Source organism: Phaethon aethereus, assembly GCF_964289735.1.
Source record: "Phaethon aethereus genome assembly, chromosome: 3".
In the NCBI taxonomy this organism is placed as follows: Eukaryota; Metazoa; Chordata; class Aves; order Phaethontiformes; family Phaethontidae; genus Phaethon; species Phaethon aethereus.
Window position 1 is genome coordinate 59,691,379 of NC_138576.1, and position 22,267 is coordinate 59,713,645.

A 22,267-nucleotide genomic window follows, 5' to 3' on the forward strand; every position below is an offset into this window, starting at 1 on the left:
AATAATAACATTAAGTGGCTTTAATAATTACCTTGTTTTAATTGAGCAATACAGCTACTTTTAAAGTCAAGAACAGGTTTTGCTGATCTGTAACAGCTATACAGCAACATGCATTGGTCATGAATCAGAAAAAAACGTGCTGTTACTAAACATTTTTTTTGAGTTGTTTACCAGGATTAGTATTTTTTGTTTTCCAAATTACCTTTGGAAGGAAAAAACAGTTCTTTTTACTACATTTTCTAACTTTTTTAATGCTCACGTGTAGAATTGGTAGCTCCAGTACACAATAAAAGGTAGACTGAATGCTGTATACAAACTACAGAGATAAAAGTTCCCAGGTTAGGGATCGTTGCCTCGGAGGATTACTCATTTTAATCATGCTGTATACCAAAGCACTGAGAACTGCCTTGTTAGAAGAGGGAGTGGTACGGTATTTACCTGCCCTTGCTATGCCACCTCTTTCGAACAAAATTCCTCACCTGTGACACTGATATTAAATTACTGCTATATACCTCTGTAACTGGTTTTTTTTCCTACTGTCCTTATTGTGCCAAAACCAGGATAATGTTGAAAATGCAAAATGTTGAATTTGAGAAAAAGGAGCTTGCATAACACTGTTTGCATATAGTAGTAGAAGTTTAAGCGCTGATTATTATAGGTGCGCAATAAAGTCATTAAGGCTGTACAGACTGCCAGGTCTATGGTACTGTGCACATATTTCCTGCAGCAGGAAACTGGTATAAATACTGGATCAAATTCGTCTTTAACAAAAGAACATGCAAATTTCACTAGACTCTATGGGAGATGCCTCCTTGTATTTTAGGGTTAAATTTGGTCTACAGGGTCTAAATAACAGGAACACTGACCCCAAAATTAATTGAAGACAACTGACATCTCCCACTTATACCCTTAGTTATTTGCCCAGGTTGTAACAGGATGCACATTGCCAAAGAGATCCAGTAGAAAATGGTATTTTCCTTTCCCAAGACTCTGATCTTGGCATAGTTCCTTGAAAATAAATACAGAATATTTTTATTGGATAGTATTTGCCATCTGAAATAATGATTGTGTCTGGTTTGCAAGAAACATAAGTATTCTATGGCATCAGCCTACGTTGTTGTCAGATAAGGAGAACATTTCACCAAGATCAAGGGTAACAAAGGCCGAAATACATATCACTGTTAGCCACTAATATGTGGGAGCATAACTAAGATAATTATACAATGTCATTAAGCTAAAAGGATGTTTCATTCAGTTTTCATCTTGTTTTTTACAACCTGGGTGTGTAGTTCATTTATTGTTCTATAAATCTCAAAGGTTGTGATTAGGAAGAAATCAAGCCATATTGATTTACTGTTTTTCAGTTGAGCCTGGATTATTTTTCTTTCTGCAGCTATGTGAGGACTTTTTTTCTATGAACTGAGAGAATCCAGTTGCTGGATTTTCAAACTTTTTCCCACCTATTCTGTTAATTTAGGTAGAAATGGTGCAAGTCGAGAACAGACAGAGGATTGCTCCCTGATTCTGAGCACATCTGAGTGTTTCTCTATGACGCTGCTCCAGATTGCCTCCGAAATGCACTTTCTTAGTGCATTTAAATTAAGCTTAGTCACTTCTTCTGCATTGCAACATACAGCAGAGAGCTATCTCACCCAGCTCAAGAGGTCATCCTACACACAGAGATGAATATGGCCCTCTAAGTGATAAATCACATTCTTCAGGCAGAGTCAGCTACATGGACGCATATTCCTTGCTTGCCTTAAGATGCCTCAGCTCCGCTGGGTTCCCACCATCTATTATGTTTCTCACTACAGAAAATAGGCCTCTTTTTCTTTAAAAAAAAAGAAGTATAAACCTTTGTTATTTCAAAAAAAAAGGCTTTTAAAATCACTGTGCTTTAAGGGAATTTCTTATTGTTAGTTTGCAAAATATGTATGGAGGAACGACTGTAGAGTTGGTCATCTAAATCAGCCTCACATCACATCAGCAGTGAAGCTTACTTGACACAAATACTTCAGCACGTTACACAAAAAGATACTTTCTAGGCAGCTGCACTGAGAATCTCATCTAACGTGCTGCTACAATTAGGATACCACACATTACAAAAACCCTTACACAAAATCCTTGAAGTGAACTACACCTTCATAATACATAATTGTATACATGTATGTTTTTATATAGTGCAAAATGTGCCATCATTAAGATCTCTTCCCAAGCTCCCCATTATAGTTTGAACCATCATAAAAATTGCAGCTTGGAACACATCAATTCTGATACATCACAACCTAAATTTCCCCAGCACAAATAAACTTAGTCTCAATATATGCTGACCTTGATCAATTTACAAGACAGAAAATAGGGACTCTTTGCTAACTCCAAAATATTTAAAGTAAGGAAACACTTCAGATTATTGGTGATTTTTTTCTGTTCTGAGAGTTTTGATACTCTCTGCTTCATCTTTTGTGACAAATAGCTTTAATTTTCTTGTAATCACATCATATCTTATTGCTGAGTTGACAAAGCGGCTATAATATCATAGACGACTTACATGACCAGTTTAAAGCACGTAATTTATCTCTATCAATGTAACACATTGTTAATAAATCCTAAATATTATGAATTCATGTTTAGAAAAATGACAGAATCAAGCAGCAGCAAGGATAATCTTTGTCACCACGGCAACCATCCTGATTCTTTATGAGATGACAGCACTTTTTATTAAATTATTGTAAGGGAGCATGTATTTTAAAAGCTGTATTTCATTGTTTGTTTTCTTCGGTTATCAAGCAGACATGAAAAATTATCATTCCCCTTGCGTTTCTTGGGTTTTGAATGAATAAATACTTTATTTCCTTAAATATGGATACTGCTTGACACTGGCTTCTCTAGACCTTGGGTCTTGTGCAGATATATAGAGAACATGCAGGGTGAATTTTTTAAATATCTCCAAGGTGGGAAGTTAGCAGTCTCACCACTGACCATTTCAAGGGTGGGAGAAAGAGAAAAATATCACGGTCCCCTGCATCCGTATGAGCCGGTGGTGCGGCGCTGTGCAGGTTTGCATCAGCACGAATGGAGCAGCACAGCCCCCCATGACAGGGCACGAGGAGATTCTCCTGGTTCCTGAAGCAGAGTTCCCTTCTTTTTTGTTATCTTCTTTTTTGATATTGTACAACATATAACATTATTCTTAGCTGTTTTAATTGTACCGTGTTATGATAGCACCTATGGGCCTCAGCCCACGTGAGTTGCTTTAGGCACCACATAGGGTTATAACATGATATAATGCCCCATCTCTGTAACACAGGAGTTCAAACTTTAAGAGGGCTGCATTGATAGGACAAGGGGCATGGTTTTAAACTAAAAGAGGGCAGATTTAAACTAGATAGAAAGAAGAACTTGTTCACGACGAGGGTGTTGAAACACTGGCACAGGTTGCTCAAAGAGGTGGTTGGTTGGGGCTCTGAGCTGTCCCTGCTCATTGCAGGGCAGGTGGACTAGATGGCCTTAAAAGGTCCCTTCCAACCCAAAGTTTCTATGATTCTATGATTTCTTCTCTTAGTGGGAAAGCACAGCCCTGCATCTTCCTTCATTAGAGGATGGAATAGTGAGTAGCAATATGGCTTTGCTGGAAAAACTTCTAGACCTCACCCTCTGCTGAGTTTCCATCTTAAAGAATGAAATATACCTTAGAAAAAAACAACAAACCAAATAAAAAATGTCAATTATATGACAGGCAAAGTGAGAACAAAAGGGGTTATTGTCTCCATCTGAAACACATTAATGTTTTACTCAAGGTAACCCAGAAATTCAGCAAAAGAACTGGGAATTTAACTCTCACCCATGGTATTCAATATTATCCCCTCACACTTATAAAGCCATCCTGTTTCTACTTAAATACTGTAGTAAGGATGTAATGTAGATTTAATGTATCTACTGTTTTAAAAGTATGATTGAACAGGTGGAATTTCACTTGAAATGGTAGTACATTGTTCTTTCTAAGCAAATTTTACCAGTTGGTTGTCTTTTTCACAATCTCTTACAGGTAACACAGCAATATACACCTTCAGTGCTTTGACATTCTTTCTCTTATAAATATCTAAGTGTGAAAAGGAAAATGAGTCCTATTCAGAGTCCTGGTGAACCAGAGGTTAATAATTTGCTTTTGAGCAGTCAAAGCCCTTATAGCTATTGCCAGTAATTTAATGGGGCTATATCCTTGCTAGTTTATCAAGACTAATTGGTAGCAGGCAGCTGATTATCCTGAAGGGTTGGTGGAAATAGACACTGAGGGCAAGGCAAGAGTGAGTGGTGTTAAGAGCTTTAGAAGATGAGAGGGATGTCATTTCTAATGTGTTTCTAGATGCTGTCTGTATGAAGAATTGTAGTCAACTCTCTTACTGCTGGTATCCTCAGGAGAAATTTGCAATTGTGCAGCTGATGTCTATTTTTAATCTAGATAGTACCAGCTGCTGAGGGTGACAGTTATCCTTGTGGGGCTACCAGGAGAATAAAGGAAGTTGTGCATTAGAGTAACTTCCAGCTAACTACTAATACATCATGTAGCTGTACTCTAGAGGAAAAAAAAAACCCCCAAATTTTGTAACAGGAAAAGAAAATGGGGGAAGGGGGAAGAAGAACAGGAAATATTTAATTGGGAAATTAAACTGGTGTATTATGCCTATAACCAGGAACCAAAAAGTGTAACAGAAAGCTTTAAATACCAATATTCAGTGTTGGAAAATCTGAGTGACACATATGACTAATTTAGGTGACTTCCCTTCTCGCTTGCTAGTGGCACAGCCTTATCTCTAGTGTTTTCTTAGATCTTGCCCTGTTCTGAGGAGTCAGAGCAACTTCAGGTTCAACTTTTCCTGGAGTCATGTGTCTAAGATCTCTCCTGAAAATGTGACAGGAGATGAATTGACTCTTGCCGATGAAAATGCTGAATGGTTTGTGTGCTCATCCAGTGTGTGAGATACCAGGCCACAGTGATTCATAAGTATGGTTTCAAAATTGTTTATCCATCTCTTTGGAAATCACAACTACAATTTAGAGTGAGAATGAAGGTTTCTTTTTTCTTTCATGTTTTGCAGACTTATACGGCACCTCTTTCCTTTGATGTATAAGACTAATTTTGACAGAGGTCACAGAAGACCATTTCTCATTCTTCTTGGTGAAAACCCTCTGCTCTGGTGTATATTTACCCAAAACAACATGTTGTTCTAAACTGTAAATGTTGCTGTGAAGTGACGTTGATTGATCCTAAACCTTTTCAGCAAAGCTCAGCTACTTCACCTGAGTTGCCTTCATTCCCTCCGTGTGATACTTCATTTGGTATCACTAAACAGCTATCAGAGATACAGAGAACATGATCCTCAAATATTTCTGAAAACTTTACTTATCTAGAGTGGCATACAGCAAGTAAGTAGGCTTTATGTTCTTCCAAGAATACAGGGATTTAACGTGGCCTTCCAGATATACGTGAAGCCTTCTTTATAATGCCAGAACAGGACAAAAATGAACAGATTAGATTCCAGTTCAAGACATATTCAATTGTTTCCACACTATTGTAGTTTCACTGGTCTATAATAGAAATTCACTGTATGTGGCCTGCTGACATCTTCATCATCTTGCAGAGGGGTGATTCCAGGATGTTTTATCTTATTTTTATTTTTATTTTTACAAGACTACACAGTGAAGGAGATGTATTGTGAGGCACGTATTTTCAGAACAGTGTGCATGTTATTTTCATAGCAGGAAAACATCCCAGCCCGTGAAAAGATTTTATTATAAGCCACTCCTTCATAACTTTCTAAATTGAACTTATTCCACTCCTCCTTTTCTCATTATGTTAAAGATGATTAAATATGTACATATTTTTACATATTGCTGTGTTTGAAATAACATTGAAATAACATTCATTTTGCTATAGAAGAAAATAGCTTTAGCAATTAACGGTGAGTAAAACTGTATCATTATATTACTATGTACTTATTAAAAATATTATCACAAAATCAATGATTGGTGTAGTTGACCTTTCCCCTTTGATTTTATATGCTTGGGCATTTTTGTATATCTGCCAGGGCTGCTTAAAAACTAAATCCTGCAAACTCTTTCAATACAAAATTGTCTTTCAGAAGAATAGGAAGATATTTATTTTTCCTGAAAAGCTGAGATGAGAGGGAAAGTTTGATAGACGTCCCCAAGGATGATGAATTAACTGTAAACAAGGGAGCAGTTACATAGTTCTCTTAAGATTTGTTTCTTTGAGATAAATTGAAAAGTTGTACTACATTCTCCACCAAAAAAAAAGGAAATGGTTGTGGTTAATTCCAGCTTGAAAGCCTCAGTTTACCAAGGTAAATGGAACTTGACACAGTGCACAACAATTTCTTTTTTCTGCTTTCTAAAGCCTAACTGATTTTATGTTTTGGATTTACTTTTCCCTCTGCTAAAGTTTCCATTTGCAGCAGAAAAGCAATATCTTAACAGAAAGGTTTTTAAGAGGAGGAGAGTACTTGCAATTTTCTTTGACTACCTATCCTGTAAGCAGCACCGGCATCCTTCGGGAAGACCATACACATGGAGGAATTTTAATGACTGGGCTTGTGGAAGATATTAAAAGATCTTCAATCTTAAACATTTTTCACATAAAAGTAATTTTTATTCCAAGTGTATCAATATGTTAAGATGCTTTTTTTCATTCCCAAACTGCAGTTCTGTAGCTTGGTTCTGAAATGTAAGAGGAATGCTGATTACAGTTTGATTAAAAAACAACAAAAAGCCCCAACCCAGATGAATCTGAGATAGAACCATGTGATCAAAACCAGGTTTCTCTTTTCTTTCTGTGTAAAGCAAAATCATCCTGCCATGTTTCTCTTTATGGATTCCAGCCTGCAAAGATGTTATTGGACCAGTTTTAAATGATGTTTTTCATAATCAATTTTATCAGAGTCTGCATTTAATTGAATGTAATTTTATGCAGACAAAATGCAGACAAAAATTGTAGACCTCCAAGTAGAGCAAGATGATGTATACAGTAATACATAAAATCTCTAATCTTGATTAGCATCAAAGAACCCTTTTCCCATATAAATCTGCTCAATAGGGGTGGGGTTTTTTTTGTGAAAGGAGGAAAAAATAGAGTAAAGAAGTTACAAGACTAACCACAGCTCCTCTACTCAGCCTTAAAAAATGTCAGCGCTGCAATCCCTCCCTTAATGTCTTAGTCTGCACATATATATTCCTATAAACTCAATCACTTCTAGATCCAATTGATTTTTCTTAGAAGAGAGGTGCTGTTTCTGCGGGTCATGAGCATGGGGCTCCTCTTGCTATACCCACCCCTGGGCCCAGCACATGAGGGTCATTGAGTTCTCTCAGAAACACGCAGGACCCCCAGTTTTGGTGCTGTACGTTTAACTGAGTTTTGGATGACCCCCTCACTCGCCAGGCATTTGCTCTGTCTCAGGCACAGCAAGCTCCCAGCCAGGGGGGCATCTGCCCAACGCTCCCCTCTTCTCCTGGGAGGAGAACCTCCCCAGTGGGCCACTGCCTGGGGCACAAGTGAAGATTTCCCCCAAGATAATGTGTGTAGCCTACCTTAAGGTTTTCGCTGATTTAAGAGGATAGCTTAAACAGCTGCAAACCTCTGTGCTGCTACTCTTCTGCCCAGGATTTCTACTAGCCTTGCAGCTCCAAGTTCTCTCTGTAGCTTTTAAAAAATAGCTGGTAGGTTTGGGTTAAAATGTTTCAACTCAAGTTGAAACTCGATCACTATTCTTCAATAGGCAAAAGAACTGTAATTGAACATCTCTATTCCCTAGTGGTATATAGTTTGGTTTCATCTGGATAATATGGAAAATATTTTCTTTACATTATAAAATGCTATTTTATAGTGGATATGCTATTACCGTATCGATCAGGGTAAGTAAAACAAGATGAGATTGTTAAAAGAACATTAATAACAGAAATGGATGCCACAAAAATGCAAGATGCAAAAAATACATATCTGGAAAAGCAGTTTAACATCTGAGAATTGAATCAATCAATGATTTTCATCTTTTAACACAGGGTATACTTTACACAAAGATACGCAAAATGCTTTGTAGTAAAGTGTAGCCTAGGGAGACAGTGAAAGCCTTTTAGAGAGATCTATAATAGCAACTTATACACAGAAAAGTGAACATTACCATATGGCAACATAAAAGAAACTGAATTCAGAAGGCATTACCACTACAAATAGATATATATTTTAGGGATGAATGGAACTGCATAATTAATTTCTAAGACGCACATATAACAACCACACCAGCAAATCAGTTTTCAGGTTGCATCTATGATACTCTGAATTTCTTTTCTCTAGTCCATTTCCAATTTTTTGGTTGGAAACTGTTTTCTGAACTTGAATATTACCTCCAGAAAGCCCGCTAGTTTTCTTTATTTTCCCAGACTTGTTACCGTATAACAAAAGGACTCCTAAATGACAAAAGACAATGTTCTAATTTCAGTATTCTGCCCGGAACTAAAGTTAATTGCCATATCAGCTAGCAATGCGAATTTTTTCAGGTATTTTTCTGATATAGATTATAGTAAAAACAAATTATTCTTGATATGTAATTTATAGTTATTTTCAACTTTGAAAACCATTTTAGTAAAAAAAATTAAATGCAAAAATCTTAATAGACACCTGAGAGCATTTCAAACATCCTGAGGTATTCTGGTAGTCATCAGCTACGCTATAAGGGTGCACTTCTCCCACAGGTCCTGTGTAAATTCTGCCAGTCTCAGGTTACATCTGAAATACAGCGTGGTATCTAAAATGACACTAGTCAGCTATGCTTGCTTACCTGAACCCTGCCCAGCGTATTTCTACCGTGGGGCAAGGTTGTTGCTCGACGATACTGAGTTAAAAGTAAAACTTCCTAATGTATACAGCGCTTCTTTAAGATAACAGATGAGTGGGACTAATTGCTATTTAACTAACCTTGTAGGAATGAAAAATGGCTTTTGCAAAATCTTGTTATGAAACCTAACTGGTTCCAGCAACTTACTGCTATTGGTTGTTTTTACAACATTAGGGTTGCTCTCTAGTGTTAATGTACATACTGTCTGTAGCCTTGGGTTCATAGAAAGTAGTAGATAGCTTACAGCCACGCAAGAACTGTGTCCTTGTTGAATTCAGTGACACCATGGATCAGGGAGTCCTTGACTGGGGCCAAGGCTTAGAGTATGGAGAACTGTTCTGGGAAATTATCACTATATTTTTAACAGTTCTTACATCATTGCTGAGGCATTTGCACTGGTCACTCTTGGGCAGCTATAAGGACTTCTGTCCCATCCACTGGCTGACCTGGACTTTTGTTCTGATCACATATAACCATTTTTATGTACTTAATAGATAAAAACAATCTGACACGCATTATAAATTGCGGGACTAAAACCTTAAATATTTGTCAACATGTTTTCCCCTACCCTGTGTGAATATGCAAAACAGTTATTTTTAGGCTTATATAGGCAATAACACTAAAACCACTTTCAAATCCAAATTAGCAAATCCCCTACCAGTTTTCTCTAAGCAGGTTGTTCCTATCTCTCCCCTTTCCCAGGAAAAGCTGTCATAGATGTTTGATCACTCTTAACAGGAGGCATAGGAAATGATCTGATCTGAGAACCTTTCCTTTTGGGAGCATTTTGTTTGTTGTTGTTAGTGCAGATTAATACCCAGATCTGAACAACCAAACAGCTTGTGCGGAATAAATTCTGACTGTCTTAGCCTTGGGGTAAAGAAGGGGTTAATGGGAGTGAGTGTCTGGAGTCAGGTCTGGGGGAACTGCACCTTGGCCAGAGCTGCTGAAGGTAAGTCAACATAACCGACTGTATGCTTAGAAGTTGCCCCATCTTTTAAGAAGAACGTAACATGTATGTCTTCAGCATGTTAATAACCAGCCTAATACTCAGGCAACAATATTCTCATTTGAACCAAAGACACAAAGATACAGTGCTTTTCCAAAAAGTTTATTTGTAATCAACAAAATTTCTTGCAACCTTTAACAGAAATTTCTGCTGTTTGCAGATTATTGTTTTGATCAATGATTTTTTAACTGCATTTTTCTAAAAAAAAGTTTTATAGCCAAGTAAGGAGAATAGGATCATTTCATATAACTATTGTATACATCTTTCTCTCTCATACATAGGCTAACTCACAGAAATTTAGAGATCCATCTCTACCACAAGGAAATCAAGTTTCTTTTGATTGCTGGTATAGAATAACCTTATGCCAATAAAAACTTATTTGGTAATAAGATGTTTAACAGTGTCATGACGGTGCAATATTTCTTACTCTGCTTTCTAAGTTCATGTATTTATTGAAATGAAAATTACTTACATAGTTACTGACTTGTGTGTGTGTGAAAGGATATCTTACAACTCCCTAAGCTTCAAAGTATAAAGTAAAAAACCAAATAATTCTGACCTTAGAATCTTTTTCAAAGGTTACCAGCAACTTACTCCTAAGACCATATACCAGATTCATGTTTCCCAGCCAGAATGCATTGGCTGTTTTGAAGCAGGAGATGATGGTACTTTAACATGTGGTTAAAAAAAACACTGCTACGTGTGCACAGCTTGACAGGTGTACCCTGGGTAGCTAAATGAGGAATCCATGTTCAGATTTTAAATTTTCAGTTACCCGTATGTAAACTGGAGTGAAGTTCCAGAACAGTTTAATAATGTCATTTTTAGCCATGGATGACAAGGCTGAAGTGTCTGCACTTGCTAATATTTTACAGATCATTATTTCCAGTTTTGTGCACCAGGTTTCGAAGCTCTTTTCTAAACTCACAATTAATGCCAGCAATGTCCACCAAAAACCCCCAAATATTTCTCTCTTTTTCTATAAAAATAATTTCTAGTAAAAAGGACCAAAATATGAGAAAACATACAGTTGTCAAATAATTGATTTTGTCTCTAAAGGTTAAGCTGACCCTGAAAAAGTGAACAAGATGATCAGTCATAACCATTGTTCTAGAAAGAAATGAAGCCAAAACCTTATTAAGCCTGCAAGAAACAGTTATTAAGCTTCTCAATATCTTTTGTGAAAATGCTCTGCAGTTTTAGCATGCTGAGAATACGCATTGTTAAAGACTGAAGGTCCTCTACAGAATAATCTTTCACTACCTCCACTGAAGAGCATTTTTTTTTCAAGACAATATAAAATGTTCACTCTTCTCTAATTATTAAAGATAAATATTAGTGATAAGACTCAGACTGGCAAAAATAATTGCAATAAAAAGTCACTCGAGAGGCATTTTCATCCTTTTTAAGGTTTCTGAATCTGATATTAGTCCTGTTGAATGTGCAAGCCCATTGTCATTACTTGTAATTTTATTATCTTTGCTTTCAATTTACATCTCTAGGAAGGTGATCCTTGCTTTCTTTGGGTTTGTAATTACCGTTGCACTGTTTCTCTTCTTTCTTCATCACTGCACAGTGTCCTTACCACTCCCCTTGAATTTTTTCCAATATGTAATTGCATTGCGGTACAGCAATCTTCTTATTTTTTCAGTTACTATATTCCATTACAAAGTAATTTTTTTGCTAATATTTTAGCATTCATAAAATCTGCTAGTCAACAAAGCAAAAGAGTGAAGGCTTGTCCACACACTAAAACTAGGTACAGAGATTTTTCAAAAGCTCTCAGCCTATTCATGAATACTACAATAACTCTGGGTTAGATCCAATACAAATACTTAAAAATCAGGCACAGCAACCATAATGCACATTTCCAGAGTGAAATTTGAGAGAGTTTTCCTGTAAATATGTGCAAAAAGCCAGACTGTTCATCTTCTGGAGACAGCAGTAGTGTACTGAACAATCTCACTGGGTCATTTTTTCGTTCAGGGTGTTCAAATGCCACAAGCATAAGAACCACCTAACGAAAGGTCATTCACAAACCTATAGGTAACAATGCTCCACAGAGTGGGAGGGACTTTGATGCAGGAATGGTCCTTTATATGGAAACAGAGAATACTCTGTAACCTAAAGAATTGGTTCTGATTTTGTGGGTCTAACTACTAACATTCTGATATCCAAAAAGTCCCCAAATTCATTTGTATAGCTGGTCCTCCTTTGGATGCAGCCCTAACAGCAGTCACATGGGAAAAATCACAGATGCAATGGCTTGTTTTGTTTTAGAAAACTTCTGTTCTGGAATGTTTATTTCTGGACCATAGACATGACAGCACACATTAGTTAGAAGCTGCTCAAAGAGATCTGCACCTTGTGCTCAGAGGAACAGGTTGCGGTGCTTGTGAGAGTGCTATCTGCACGAGCTTGTCCGAGCCCGCGTCCCACCTCCCGGGGCTTTGCCTTCCGCGGTCATGAGCTTTAACCCTGAGAGTGAATTTCACTGTGCCTAAGCAGAAAAGCTGTTGATTAGACTTTATGACAGAGCTCCCAGAAACCTTCAGGCTCAGACCCCAGCAATTCAGCTTCTTGATGTTTACACTATTTTAAGAGAAGTCTGCAAAGCGAGACAGTAACAGCTCTGAGAAGCTCACAGCTGCCTGTCACTGAGAAGACGAGCAATACTCTGCACTGGCATTTCTAAGGGCCTGGTGGCTTCAGGCCACATATGTTGCATTTCTGTAGCCCAGAAAAAGAGGTGACAAAGTCAAGTATAATCAACGCCAAATTCTAGCTGCCAGGATGAAATGGAGACCTCCAGTCATCTGGAGATGATAGCAAGTTATTTGAGGATGTTGCTATGTTAAAAGCTATACCCAGAAAGGGCCTTAGACCATTTTCTTCATCAATCCTAGTCAAGAAACAGCTTTTTGCAGAGAGACAAGTGAAGGACTCCTTATCCTGTGAAAGACAGAGGGCAAGATCTTGAGCACACATCCAGGAAGTGGAAAAGCCCATTCAAAATCTGTTTCACTGCCCAGGCAAATGAAGCATGTTTGAATTTGGGCCTTTTCACATCTGCGTGGCTGAATTATCCTGTATTATCCTGAGTTATACCAGCTCCAGAGGAATCACCGGCTCCTTGTCCATTTGCTTCACAGCAAAGATAGAAGACTTTCTCAGACATTTATCTCCAAAACAGGATTGTGAGCTTTGAATTCTGAGGAAAACATTTCAAGCTGGCAGTTAGATACTCAGCTCCTTGGATGGAGGACTTTTAGGTGCAAACAATCATCTTGTCACTTCCAACTGACTAATTTAAGCAGCTTCCAGATTATTTTGATGGCTTCTCTGAGTTCTATTTCTACAGCCTAGTGTCCCAATGCAAAATGTAAGGCATGAGTATGTCACTGATTTTCAAAGAAGCAGGCATTGCAATGTTGAGCATGGTTTTGTCTACAATGTTTTTGTGGATTAAGCCTTCCCAGCATTGGAGCATCTCCACAGTACTCCCAGCCTGGTCAGCTACACTGGCCCATGGTTGGTAGGTACCTTCCACCCATGTACCTGGCATCCCTGTCAACAACACACTACAGCTTCAGACTCTGCACCCACTGTAAAATTAAAAATGTATTTCTCTCTTTGGGAGAAGAGACAGGGCAATACTGAACCTTTTGCAATTCTTACTGATGGAGTAAAGAGATGGAATGTTTTCCTACACTGTCTATAAGTTTTCTTCAGTCCTAACATGAAGGATCATGCATAGAAAGATGAATGGTCCTTGTCTTCGAGCCTATTAATCCCTTGGATGCCCTATTGAGACTGACAAAATGTGTCATTAAATAGAAGCCTGATCCAGCTCAAATTAACTTCAAAGAAAAGTAGATTGTCATCTCAGCACCAACTGGGGTGATAGAATTTTCAGCACAGGCATTTACCTATAGGGAATTTGATGGATACCAAATTCAGAACACATAGTGTTGGTTACACATCTTGTAATTATGAAGCTGTGCTCAATTTGGAGAAAAAAACACACCCTAGTTTTGGAAAGCTTTACATCCTATCACCAGTATCTCAAGCCTTCTAATACATTTTCATTTTGATTTACTGGAAGTTGAACTTAAATTTTATGTTTCAGCATAACAATTCTAAAGTCTGAAAATATTTATATAATAAATCCTTCTTCACTTGTCTGCTTTAAAAATTCAACGATAACTAAGTAATTTTTTCAGAAGATTCAGAAGTAGTCCTTATTTTAGGGTTCTGTGTTGGCACAAGGTAAAATGTTTTTACAACACCTCACCATTATTTCTCACTAAATATTCCTTCTATATTATTATTTCTAAGTATTATTTCTACCCAAACATACACAAAACTCATATTGGCATTAATAAAAGTCCCACGTGCAGGGCAAGGATATACATAATATTTCTATAATTATATTGTTGTTTTTATGAACATTTTTCAGATTTGCTGGATAATAATGAAAGAGTCAAGAATTCTCACAGAGGAGCAAACAGTACAGCAAGTATTATTACTGAAGTTTCTTATTGAATGAGTTTGTTAAAGCACAACATTTAGTATAGTATTTAGGTTAGCATTCTGACATGTAACTAATGACAGTTATAACTATATATAATTATATCACAGATATACTAGTTAATTCATAAAATGATTGCAAAATGTTTGCCCACTGTAGTAAATCAACTGACCAACCTTTTTCCAGGGAAGGTTCCACTTCACCTAAACCAAGAGAAAAGAACAAACATCAGAGAAGAGGTATCATTAAAAAAAATAAATCACATTTTTCTCATGTTGGCTCATTTTAATTAAAAAAAAAAAATCTATTCTTTATATGCTAAATGGCAAGCACTCCATTCTGAGATTTTGGATTTTTCGTAATGTTATCTCTTACCATAGAGGTTTTCCTGGGTCTAGGGTAGGTAAATTCAATGTGCGGTAGTAAGCAAGGAAACATCCAAATCTGTGTTTGTGCTTCTGAATGTTAACTTGTGACTACGGTTTACAATTTTCTTGATTTTTTGCATGTTTCCATGTCTTAAGGAAGGGCCCAGCGGTTCCATTTTAGCTCCAAATGATAAAATGGATATGCAGGTTAGCAAGGTTGTAAATCTAGCAATGCTTCCAGTGAAATCCAAGGAAAAAACCACTCCATTTCAGTGGAACTATGAGCACTCGGTTGGTGCGGTGTGTTATCCCACTTCCATGTAGGGCATGGAATTTAAAGGATTTAGCCTCAACGACTGTGCGAGGGTGCAGCCTCAGCCGCACTGGCCGCAGCGCACAGTAGGCAGGGTGTTCGCATGCACTTGCTTTTTGTGATGCACTGCAGTAAGCTGCCGACTGCCTTTTCGCACTCCTGGTAGATGCTGATAAAATTCCGCTTGGACCGAAGGCTGGTAGGACTGAGGTTTCCAAATACTTAGTGAGCATTCAGATCTTGAATTTTGGTATGTCAGGTATTTTATGACCTTTCTTACTTGCATTAACACTTACCCACTTGAATATTTGAAAGCTTGCAGGTGCTTTGGGAGCTATGAAATGATAAAAATGAACACTGTTCAAATTTTAGCAAGCTCTCCATAATTCACCTTTTCTGTTTCACAACCATATGAGAGACTGGCTTTCTGCTAGTTGTAAATCATATCTCAGAATAGGATGCCCAGTTCACAGACTCGCATGTAGCAGCCTATCTATTAGTATTCTTATATGATGCTAATATAAAAAGCTCATGCACACATTTAAAAGGTAGAAACTTGATAATACTTCACGTTTATGAACAAACGGGTAGAAGTCAGCTTCAGTACCTGTTGCTTTTTAATTATATTCTGGTATAGCCAAATAGAATATAAACTAAACTACCATGAAATGAAGATGTCACTCCTACAGTCATTGCTTGTCAAAATGACCAATACGATGTGACATGATGATCCACTGCTGCTCTGCTCATACCAGGGAACTACTTTTTTTATAGCAGAAGGACAGTTATTTCCAAACTTGAAATGTTCGCAATTTATTTTCATTTATCAGATGATGTCAGGTGAAGAATGTTACTATAATGGCAGAACCATAATTCCTAGTAAACTGAATTATTTGCAATATGCCATCCAAAATCCCCTTAGTTCAGCCAAAATGCTGTTTTTTCTTTACTTTTTTTTTTGTTGTTGTTTCATTGTATTGTCCTGTCATCAATATATCAAATAAAAAATTCTAAGTTTCTTGGTCTATATTGTATATTTTCCAGGGTTCTTTATATTCTTGCTGATTGAAAGAAAATAGCTATTGCCATTCTCTGGAGCAATATCCTGATGCATATTTTGGTTGTGGCTTTGAAGTCTGGTATAAATTAGTGCTCTTTACTTGAAGATGTACTAATGGTAGTATTTAATTCTGACAGCTTTTCTGTAATGGTACATTAAACACGAGATGAAAGCTAACAAAGAGACCAATTTACTGATTGGAATAGCCAGTGGATGCTTTATTAACAACAATGTTCACTTTTCATTTTGTTTGACCTTCTTGTCTGCGAGGTTAAAAGCTGAGTAAGCCAACATAATGCATGTAAAACAGCAGTTAGAGCAGTTACAGAAGTCTTTACATTGAAAATACCTTCATCACTGTCATCATCATCACTCCATACGATGTCAGACAGTAAAGAAATAAAGCCATAAAGCCAATCAGTGGATTCTTCCAATGTCTCATGAATGATTCTCAGTGGTTCTGTGCTGAGCTTGTTAACAGATCTTCCTGAGTGCAGAGTTTAAAACAAAAGTGGTTTGAAAAAAAAAACCAAACAAACCTCCTTCAGTGATTAAAGTTAATCTTCATTTTATACAAGACTGATTATACTAACTCCTTTAACAGAAACAGAGATTGTGAATGTTAATTTTTATTATTCAAGGGTTTGAGGACAGCTCTCCTTCCTGTGCAAGACTGGCACAAACTGTATTTTACTGTACTTGCTGTTCACAGAGTGAATAAGGACCCAGTGGGTAATTTGGCCTGATACTGTGCTCCACGTTCTGGCTCTTCTTCTACGGCTTGGTTGGGCAAAGTATAAATACAGATTGGATTCTACCTAATATTAATCCTTTTAGATAATCTCTTCCTTTCAGCACAGTTTTTTGATGCCTCTTCATGCCTGCTTAGTATTCACTGCCATCTGTGTCCCACTCTTCATGTCACGTCTCCTCTTGAGCCGCCTCCTTTACACAAGTCCTGGCTGAGGCAACTGCTGAGCCCTGGCTTAACCACACAGAACGGAATACAGGTAAAGGGTGGGAAGAAGAAACCTACGTATACTTGGGCCAAAATAAACCTGAGTCCGGAATGAAGGGGAATGCAAATCCAAGTTGTGACACAGAGCCAGCTACTATGAAAACATACTCCTGTTCTTTTCTTACCATATTTCTAGAGTTTCTTTCACACACACTTGTGCACATCTGCATAATTAACTAGTTCTGGTCTTACTGCTCCTGTAGGCAAGTAAGCTGGCAAGCGAAGCAGCAGCACAGTTTAATGTGCTCCACCTTCCTGGCACCTCTAATGGAAGTGAGGCCCCTGCTCCCAACTATCCACACCTGGGGAGAGGAACCATCAGCGGGTAATACAAGTATTCCCTTAAAGGCTTTTCCGATTGTGACTTCACCAGATTTCTCCCTACCCCGCTTATGCCGAGATCGTATTTCAGAGGTATTTTCCAGCCTCTGACAGAGTATTTCTTCTGACCTTTCTGTCCAGCAAACTTTTTATTTTCTTGAAACCTGTACCAAGCACTGCTTAGGAAGAGGGACAACTCTCATTCGGTCTATGTTTCTCTCCACTGCACTTGAAATGGCAGACTGAATGATTGCGCTGTCTGTGTGAAGGTTTCCCACAAATGTAGACAGTTGAAGGCAGACCACAAATACGATCTGAGTCGTTGGCCTAGTCTTTTTCCTAGGAGTTTCAGTAGAAGTATATACACGGAATTTAATAGTATCAAGATGGGAACCATATCTCTGTTTACCACTAGTTTTTTCATATGCAAATGGTTTAGTAGGAAGTTAAACACAAGTCTCTTCAGAACTACTTCTGGTTGCAATGTTCTGACTCACAAGCCAAATCTTAGCAGTAGTCAGAAGTAGTCCTACACGGACTTGCAGGTTACAAAGACAGGCAAAGTGCAGGCTTGAAGCAACTTCTTTGATGGCATCAGTATGAAGAGTTATTTTCTAAAAGTGCTATAATGAAATATGCAAGTAAATTTATTTGAAATATAAATGTTTCCTTAAATAATTCCTTTTATTTTTAATTGATTAATCTGAAACAGAAAAGACCAGGCTGATTTTCTATTATTTTGCTTCTGCTTATTAATAATGTAGATGCAAGAAATATTTTGGTTAATGTTTTTTTTAAGATTATATTATATAGCTATGTGTTACTGAACAATCAGGCACATCAAATAAATTACTGATGGGTCATGATGAAATGACATAATTGCAAAGAAATATGCATGATCTCTTCATTTAGTGTACTGTTGTGTGCACTATTCTATTCAGAAAGATTGAGTGGTATAACAGGGAATATTTACTTTGCTTATCGTAAGGCATTTATTTATTTGCATTAGCCTCATGCACTGAGATGTAGAGATTTTAGTTTTTCAACAAATGTTCTTCTCAGGTGTTTACCAGGAGAATGAATACCTATATTTAGGCTATTAAAAAGTATATCTGCAGCCCGACCCCTGATGTCATTTGTACTTTATTCTAATCTAGAGGTCCTAAGGACTCCAAGTGAATAACAGACTAGACATGGCCAGAGGGGTCTTAGCATAACCGAGGTTTTGATTCACAAGCAGGGATGGTTTAACTTCGGACAGCTGCCTTGATTTCCGCTCCAGCTGTCCACCTACCCTTTACCCACTGGTTGCTTAGGGATGGCTCAGTTGCTTTTACAGCCAGAGGCTTTTACAGCTGCAGGGATTACAACTGTAAACTAAACAAGAATTGGTGTCAATTTATTTTTACATGCTGGTCCGTCAGCTAGCAGTTCAGGAACTGCTTCACAGGTAGCAGAGCTGTCCCCCCGGGCAGGCAAGGGAAATGCTCAGAGAAGAGCAAGATCAAGAGCAGAGGAAATTATTCCAACCCCAAGGCAAGCCATCTTTGCTGATGAATCAGAGCCTTCAACATCATATCCTGGTCTTTAATTCATAACAACTTCATAGCAAACTATAAAAAGGGATTAGAAATTGTAAGTGTCCAGAGGCGAAATTCTCCAGTCACGCCTACACTAACAGGCCCAAGTTGCAAATCCTGTTTAACATAAGAAGTTTAGAAAAATCAGTTTGGGGCTATGTAGAGGATATTTTAGTGGTATTTGCGAAAGTAAATTTTGTATACAAACAGATACTGTGAGATCCACTTGCAGTCTGATGCAAGTGACACAGCCCTGGAAAGTTGACTCCTTGTGCATAGATCTTCTGTTTAACTTTTGCTATATTTCCTACAGTTTTAAAAAGTAAAGCTAACAGTAACAATGTGTCCTAAAATGCTTAAGAACACCACACCAGTTAATGCTGAAGTGAAAATTACTACTGCTCTTATCCATGCTTTTAGCTCTCCCCACAACTTTGACAACAGCAGGGTCTTCCCTCGTAGAACAAAACACACAAGAAACAAAGGAAATAAAGCAATTCAGGGGTAACAAGTAGAAAGAAAGATGCCATTTGCTTCACACACATGCAAAGAAAGATAACCGTTTCCAGAGGATGTGTGTACTCTTGCTTCAAGAGTGAAGCTGAGGAAATGCAGATTTTCATAACAAAGTTTGAGCTTGGTATTTTGATGTAATTTAGATTTTTTTTTTTTATTTACAGGTGTCTAGCAAGGGTACAGTATAATGAATTTTTTTAGAATAGTCTTGGATTCAACCCATTCAGATTGGATTAGTCTGTCTGACTTCTCATTTCTTGGCAGACCTTAGAACACAATTTTTTTAAAATAAACTCACAATATACTTCTCTTGCTAGTATATGTTATATAGTATGCAACATGTAATTTGTAACTAATCTATAGCTATAAACTATAATTAATATACAATATATCACATATCATCTATTTTGTTGGGAGTAGCAGGGACTGGATCCTGAATTTAAACTGTGAATTCCTTTTTCCTAAACTGTAAATCTGCCTTTTGGATACAGAGTAGTGTTTCTCGGACAGATGCAGGCTGTGAAATTTTACCTTTTGCTGAACTTTAAAAAGGGACTGAGCCAATTGTTCCTTTTAGATAATGTAGTAGAAAAACACTAAATGTGAGTTGAAGGAGGAAGGAGGGGAAAGAAAGCAAATGGTTACTCAGCAGGTTAAGCTCAGGTATGAAACATGCAATTAGTATTTGTTGACTTTTTGTTGACAATATGCAATTTCATTTAATCACAGCTTAAGTTCAGATTGTCCTATCTAGCCAAATGTACCTGAAAGCCAGGTGTTGAATCCCTGGTGGTTTCTAGACTCCCTCAAAAGCCAATATTGAAAGACATATTGTAACCTTCAGAAGGCAAGTCTCTCGCCTTCCTCTGACTTCTTTTATAGGATTATATGAATTAATTTCCAAAAATGCCCATCCCTTTAGATTAGCTAGGAAGGAAAGGAAGCCTGAAAAATTAGCATGGACATGACACCTTATTTTCATATAACTGAGATATGTGACATGGATCCTATTAGTGGTGCTGTTTCATATTTAAATCCCTCTTGTTGCACATTTTGGCTAAGCACTTAGATTTGTAACTTTACGTTCATAATCAATTACAGGTCAATATGACTGTACACCTCGATAAATTATTTGCATTCCAAAACAGCACTGGTACCACCAACAATGCTTTGCTATAACAAATTCCAGAACTTTCTGGCAAATGCTGAAATTTGGAAGAGTTAAAGCTGGCAGAGAAAGAATCCCAGTCATATTGAAGGACTTTGCATACAACTTTTCAACAAAACCTTAGGAAAACTCAAATTAATTTTGTTACCTCTTGTAGATATCTGCAAGAAAATTTGGAAGTTTGTGTGGACTTTCTTTACTAAACAAATGCAAATTTGGTTAAAATAATTCTTTAAGAAATAATTTCAGATGTGTTGTAGGTATTAACTACTTCTGAAAAATCCCTATGTATTGTGAAACTGACTTTCATGATCATTACATCAAAATTAAACTGCTACAATTCTTTGTAGCAGTCCAGCATTATTGGTACAGAAACAATAATTTGATTCAAAATGTGAGAACAAGAATTCTGACCAGCTAATTTCTTCAGTTTTGTACTCTCTTTGGCTCACAATTTTAACTCCAATTGATTTGAAAATAGAATTCGTACCTTTAATGGTAATAACCCCCACTTAACAGAGCTCTTTGAAATCAACAAATGACAAAATTCCAGAGTCCTTCAGTCAGCATTAGGTACATGCTTGGGACAGAAGATAATTTTCATAAAGTGTTAAAGTAATTTCAACTTCAGCAAAATTGTGGTATTTTGCAAACAGGAGAAACCTTTTTTTCATCAGGACTGAAAATGAGTCCTTTAACAACGGCCTTTGGAAATAGGAATTCATTAATCACATGGTATGATTTGTTGTAGTGCCTCAAGCAAATCTGGTTATGTTTCATGGCCCATGTCATTTATTCCTGTGAAATGCACAACAAAAAGTGACTAATTGATTTATCTGTGCAAATCACTTCAGTCATTATTCCAGTATTAATAACTCTGTCAGGAATGCAGAGACTCTTATCAATCTTTTTTGCTTGTCAAATAGTTAAAAATATACTCAGAGTTCAAACTATTTTAAAGTGTGGGGGTTTTTTTATTGAATTGCAGTGAATTACTTAATAATTGTTGGATTTTCATCAATTGCATATTTTGACTCCAATGGATTGAATGCAATTAAATTACAAATTATGGTAATTATCTGGTGTAAAGATTGATCTATGAGATATAACCTAATTCATTGATACTGACAAGGTACAGCTGATGAAGACAGAGAATTTCTGTCATGTTTGATAAAATACAGGAGCATAACAGTAGTTTGTGATGATAAAACGTATCCTAGTTTTAGTAAAATATTATCTCGTATAGAGACCTGTATTTTAATTTGGAAGTTTATATATTTTTAAGGTTTGTTAGTAGTAGCAGTAGTTTGTTTCTACTTTGTGGTCTTCTGAAGAGCAATATCTAACGTATAAAACTGAATAAAGTCTTCTGTTATTAATATTCCATTTTATCAGCATAGGTGTCCTTAGGTCTTATCTTCCTGTTTCATAGACTAATATTTGTGCCATACTTACAGCACTAGGCTTCAGGATG

At 37.1% G+C, this 22,267-nt stretch overlaps 1 protein-coding gene across 1 annotated transcript in view; it reads right to left on the reverse strand.

Annotated features, from left to right (window-relative positions):
* TRDN (triadin) overlaps window positions 1–22,267 on the reverse strand; it is a gene marked incomplete at both ends in the record, with an annotated part of 211,439 nt that overhangs the window by 180,261 nt on the left and 8,911 nt on the right. The window contains 2 exon segments of the mRNA XM_081998530.1: window positions 14,626–14,652; window positions 16,540–16,677. Of these exon segments, the coding sequence (XP_081854656.1) occupies window positions 14,626–14,652; window positions 16,540–16,677 (165 nt within the window).